Genomic DNA, 5,000 nt, shown 5'->3' on the forward strand with positions numbered 1-5,000 from the left:
TTCCTTTCCTTTCCTTTCCTTTCCTTTCCTTTCCTTTCCTTCCCTCTCCTCTCCTTTCCTCTCCTTTCCTTTCCTTTCTTCTCCTTTCCTATCCTTTAATCTCCTTTCTTTTCCTCTCCTCTCCTTTCCTTTCCTTTTCTCTCCTCTTCTTTCCTCACCTCTCCTTCACTTTCCTTTCCTCTCCTTTCCTTTCATTACCTTTCTTCTCCTTTCCTTTCCTTTCCTCCCCTTTCTTTTCCTCTCCTCTCCTTTCCTTTCCTTTCACTTCCTTTCCTTTCCTCCCCTTTCTTTTCCTTTTCACTCCTTTCCTTTCCTCTCCTCTTCTTTCCTCTCCTTTCCTCTCCTTTCCTTTCCTTTCCTTTTTTCTCCTTTCCTCTTCTTTCCTCTCTTTTCCTCTCATTTCCTTTCCTCGCCTTCCTCTCCTTTCCTTTCCTTTCCTCTCATCTCCTCTCCTTTCCTCTCCTTTCCTTTCCTCTCCTTTCATTTTCTTTCCTCTCCTCTCCTTTCCTCTCCTCTCCTTTTCATTCCTTTCCTTTCCTTTCCTCTCTTTTCATTTCATTTCTTCTCCTTCCATTCCCTTTCCTTTCCTCTCCTTTCCTGTCCTCTCATTTTATTTTCTAAATTTTCCTCTCCTTTCCTCTCCTTTCCTAAGCTTTCCTTTCCTCTCTTTTCTTTTCCTCTCTTTTCCCCTCCTTTCCTTTCCTATCCTTTGCTCTCATTTTACATTCTTTCCTTTCTTCTCCTTTCCTTTCCTTTCCTCTTCTTTCTTCTCCTTTCCTTTTCTCTCCTTTCCTTTCCTACTCTTTCCTCTCCTTTCCTATCCGTTCCTATCCTTTCCTTTCCTTTCCTCTCCTTTCCTCTCCTTTCCTCTCCTTTCCTCTCCTTTCCTTTCGTCTCCTTTCCTTTCCTTTCCTCTCCTCGCCTTTCCTTTCCTCTCCTTTTCTAACCTTTCATTTTGTTTCCTCTCCTTCCCACCGCTGCCACCATTGAGGTCCCAGCGGAAGAGAGGAGTAGGAAAGTAAATCCCGTGACCTTTATTAATACCGGACAGTTTCTTCCCTTAGGGAAGGAGTGAGGGAGTGAAGGAGTGAGGGAGTGAGGGAGGGAGGGAGGAAGGGTGGGAGGGAGGGATGGAAGGGAGATCTTTCCTTCAGCTGAATGAAATCACGTGGCATTAACCAGGATGCAGGAGTACCTCATGTAGACAGCAAAGGGGTTTTAAACTCGGACTACAAAAGTGGTACGGCCTGTGGTAGGAGTTGATGAAGGGAAGGGAGGGGTTTCCTTTGGGTGAATAAAATCGTCTGACGACAAACAGGTTAATATGTAGCCGGAGATGCCCTCTCATGTCTTATCTCTTGATCCCTCTGTCCTCTTCCTTCCTTCAGGTTCGGCGACTCGAGTTCTCATCGAGATGTACATTCGCAGCTTCGGTTCGGTCAACCCAATTCAAATGGTAAGTATCTTGTTGTTGTTGTTGTTGTTGTTGTTGTTGTTGTTGTTGTTGTTGTTGTTGTTGTTGTTGTTGTTGTTGTTGTTGTTGTTGTTGTTGTTGTTGTCACTATCTTGTCAGTATGGTCGTAATCATCATCGTAGTCATGGTAACCTTATCCCATTTCTTAGTGTTGTTGTTGTTGTTGTCGTTGTTGCTTTTATCACTATCTTGTCAGTGTGGTCGTAATCATCATCGTAGTCATGGTAACCTTATCCCATTTCTTGGTGTTGTTGTTGTTGTTGACGTTGTGGCAGATATTCCCATGAGCTTTCAGAGGCCTCGGCTTCATTTCCGGCGGCCATTTTGGATGTCAAAATGGCCGCTGAGGTGGAAATCAACTTTGCCATATCTTGAGAGTATTACAGTTATATTCTAATGATCACATGGGGGGACGACATTTTAAGAATAATATTATTTCATGGTCACTGAAACTTGACAACGTCATTTTAGAAAATCTTATGGTGTCTCTGATGGACTTTCAAAATGGCTCCCATTTCTCAAGACCCTCCCTCTTTCCTTCCTCCTCCGGATGTTCCCAACTCCCACACACCTCCGCCTCCTCTTCCCTCCCACCCTACCACCTCCTCCATCTACTGAGCGCTGATTGGTTATATTAAGAGAAGACGAGATAACATTATACATAAGGACAAGAAGTGGCAAGGGAGACGGAACTCTCTAGTGTAGGACTTAGGGTCTCATGTACCCTCCCCCATTCTTATGTTCTCCCTCCTTTTCTCCCCCCGTCCCCCCATTCCCCGTCTCCCCCTTGACCACAGGACTACTCAGTGGATCTGTACCTGCGGCAGCGCTGGGTCGAGTCCCGTTTCGTCAACAACTCGCTGACGCGGCCACTTGACTTGAACGACCCGATGTTGGTGAAGTGGCTGTGGAAGCCCGAAGTCTACTTCCCGAACGCCAAGGACGGGGATTTTCAGTACGTGACGGTCCCCAACGTCATGCTCAGGATCCATCCAGACGGAACTATTCTCTACAACCTCAGGTGAGGCGATTTTTTTTTTTTTTTCCATACGAGACAAAGGGCGGTTGACTCTAACTTTCACACTCTCTCTCTCTTTCTCTCTCTCTCTCTCTCTTTCTCTCACGCTTCCTCTCTCTCTTTCTCTTTATATCTCTCTCTTTATATATATATATCTCTTTATCTCTCTCCCTTTAACTTTCTCTTTCTTTATTTCTTTCTATCGCTTCCTCTCTCTCTCTCTCTCTTTATATCTCTCTCTCACGCTTCCTCTCTCTCTTTATATATCTCTCTCTTTATCTTTCTCTTTATCTCTTTCTATCGCTTCCTCTCTCTCTCTTTATATATCTCTCTCGCTTCCTCTCTCTCTTTATATCTCTCTCTATATTTCTTTCTCCATATCTCTCTTTATCTCTCTTTTTACCTCTCTCTTTTTATTTTTCTCTCTTTATCTTTATCTTTATCTTTCTCTCTATCTCTCTCTCTCTCTTTTTCTTTCTCTTTCTTTATCTTTCTCTTTTATCTCTCTCTTTATATTTCTCTCTCCCTATCTTTCTCTCTCTCTCTCTCTCTCTCTCTCTCTCTCTCTCTCTCTCTCTCTCTCTCTCTCTCTCTCTCTCTCTCTCTCTCTCTCTCTCTCTCTCTCTCTCTCTCTCTCTCTCTCTCTCTCTCTCTCTCTCTCTCTCTCTCTCTCTCTCTCAAAGGATTACAAAGGCGGAGCATGCCGACAGGAGACCTTTTGGTCCATATCTAGGTCGGATGCGAAAAAAAATCATAATAATAATAAAATAATAATTATAAGAAAAACTATAATAATGTATGCAACAAACAAAATACATAAATGCATAGGTATAGTTGAATAACAAACAAACAGGTAAACAGTAAATAATAATAAATTGACACAACTAATAATAAATGAAAATCAAACAGACAAATGATAACAAAGCAAAAACAAATAATATAAAATAAATTATAATCATTACAGCATCTTGCTTAGGTGTTTATCTAAATGAGTCTTAAAGCTTCGAACTGAACTACATTGCACTACCTGTGCAGGAAGTTTATTCCATTCATTAACTACACGGTTGGCAAAGTTGTTTCTACCTACTTCCAAATTGAATCTATTTCCGGACAGTTTGAGACCATTGTTTCTTGTCTGATTCTCATTCAATGTGAAAATTTTGTCACTTTTGATGTTGTCAATTCCCTTTAGAATCAGACCTGTATCAAATCACCTCTGAGTCTACGCTTTTTTAGGGAAAACAGATTCATATGTTTTAGTCGATTTTCGTATGATTTATTTTTGATATTTGGAATCAGTTTTGTGGCTCGCCGTTGTACTTTTTCCAGTCTGTCAATGTCTTTAATGAGATTCGGTGACCATACAGAAACAGCATATTCCAAATGTGGACGAACTAACGATTTATATAGCTTGTTAATGAGCGATGGACTTTTGAAATCAAAAGATCGCGCAATCAGTCCTAGAATCTTATTTGCTTCCTCAGAGGCTGAAATACACTGCTTGGATGATTTGAGGTCGTTACTGATAATTACGCCGAGATCTTTTTCACTATCCACTTTTCACTCTCTCTCTCTCTCTCTCTCTCTCTCTCTCTCTCTCTCTCTCTCTCTCTCTCTCTCTCTCTCTCTCTCTCTCTCTCTCTCTCTCTCTCTCTCTCTCTCTCTCTCTCTCTCTCTCTCTCTCTCTCTCTCTCTCTCTCTCTCTCTCTCTCTCTCTCTCTCCTTTCCCCATAGCCATGCTGTCTTCTCAAAGCGAAATATCTTCTATCAGACTAATTGGGTATTTAATTGCATTTACACCTGAGGTCTCTTCGTTTGGAGGTTGTAGGTGGCGGGGGGAGGAGGGAGGGGGAGGTTGTGGTGGGAGGGGGGAGAAGGTGGCAGACGTACCCAGTGGTGTCTGGTGCCACCGGGCGATTACACCGCTCCTCTGATTGAACCTCATATGACACCGCTGGGTCGATCTCCTTCTCCTCTTACCCGAGTAACCAGCCATTCATCCTCGGACGTCTTCGGGGTTTCTCTGTAGAAATTGACCTGGCGGACTTCTGGTGGGCTTCTGGGGACCTTCTGGTGGTTTCCAGTTCGGAGACGAAGAGTCTCAATATTTTTTTTTTTTTTTTTTTTTTTTTTAACTGGCACTTGCTACTGAAGTTCGAAAAGAAGAATCTAAAGCGTCGCGTGCACGTGTGGCCCTCAAGGAAGAAGGGTGCGCGCGGCGAACACCCTTCCTTATGCCCTTCTGTCGAAACCCTTTCTCTACCTTGAGGGACGTTACCTCAACCTGAATGAAATGGCCTGGTAAGCAACGTTCCCTCTAAGCTGTGCGCATGCGCGCGCGCACACATGTTATACAATTAGCGCACATAAAGAAAATGTGCGTACACGAGGTTTTCAAATGATATAAAGAAGTTCCTCCCAAACAGCAATTCATAAATTGTCTAAAATCATGGTAACTTGCCAACCGTCAAACCAATAATTGCAGGTAATATGTAATACAATCTTACA

The 5,000-nt window shown here is 42.9% G+C and overlaps 1 protein-coding gene across 1 annotated transcript in view; it reads left to right on the forward strand.

Moving 5' to 3' along the window:
- Window positions 1-5,000, forward strand: part of LOC143037581 (glycine receptor subunit alpha-4-like) — a 65,057-nt gene that overhangs the window by 33,845 nt on the left and 26,212 nt on the right. Inside the window, exons 4-5 of the mRNA XM_076206018.1 lie at window positions 1,389-1,456; window positions 2,272-2,495. Of these exons, the coding sequence (XP_076062133.1) occupies window positions 1,389-1,456; window positions 2,272-2,495 (292 nt within the window). The remainder of the gene's footprint in view (window positions 1-1,388; window positions 1,457-2,271; window positions 2,496-5,000) is intronic.

Source organism: Oratosquilla oratoria, chromosome 22, assembly GCF_046742065.1.
Source record: "Oratosquilla oratoria isolate Oo_2021 chromosome 22, ASM4674206v1, whole genome shotgun sequence".
Classification (NCBI taxonomy): domain Eukaryota; kingdom Metazoa; phylum Arthropoda; class Malacostraca; order Stomatopoda; family Squillidae; genus Oratosquilla; species Oratosquilla oratoria.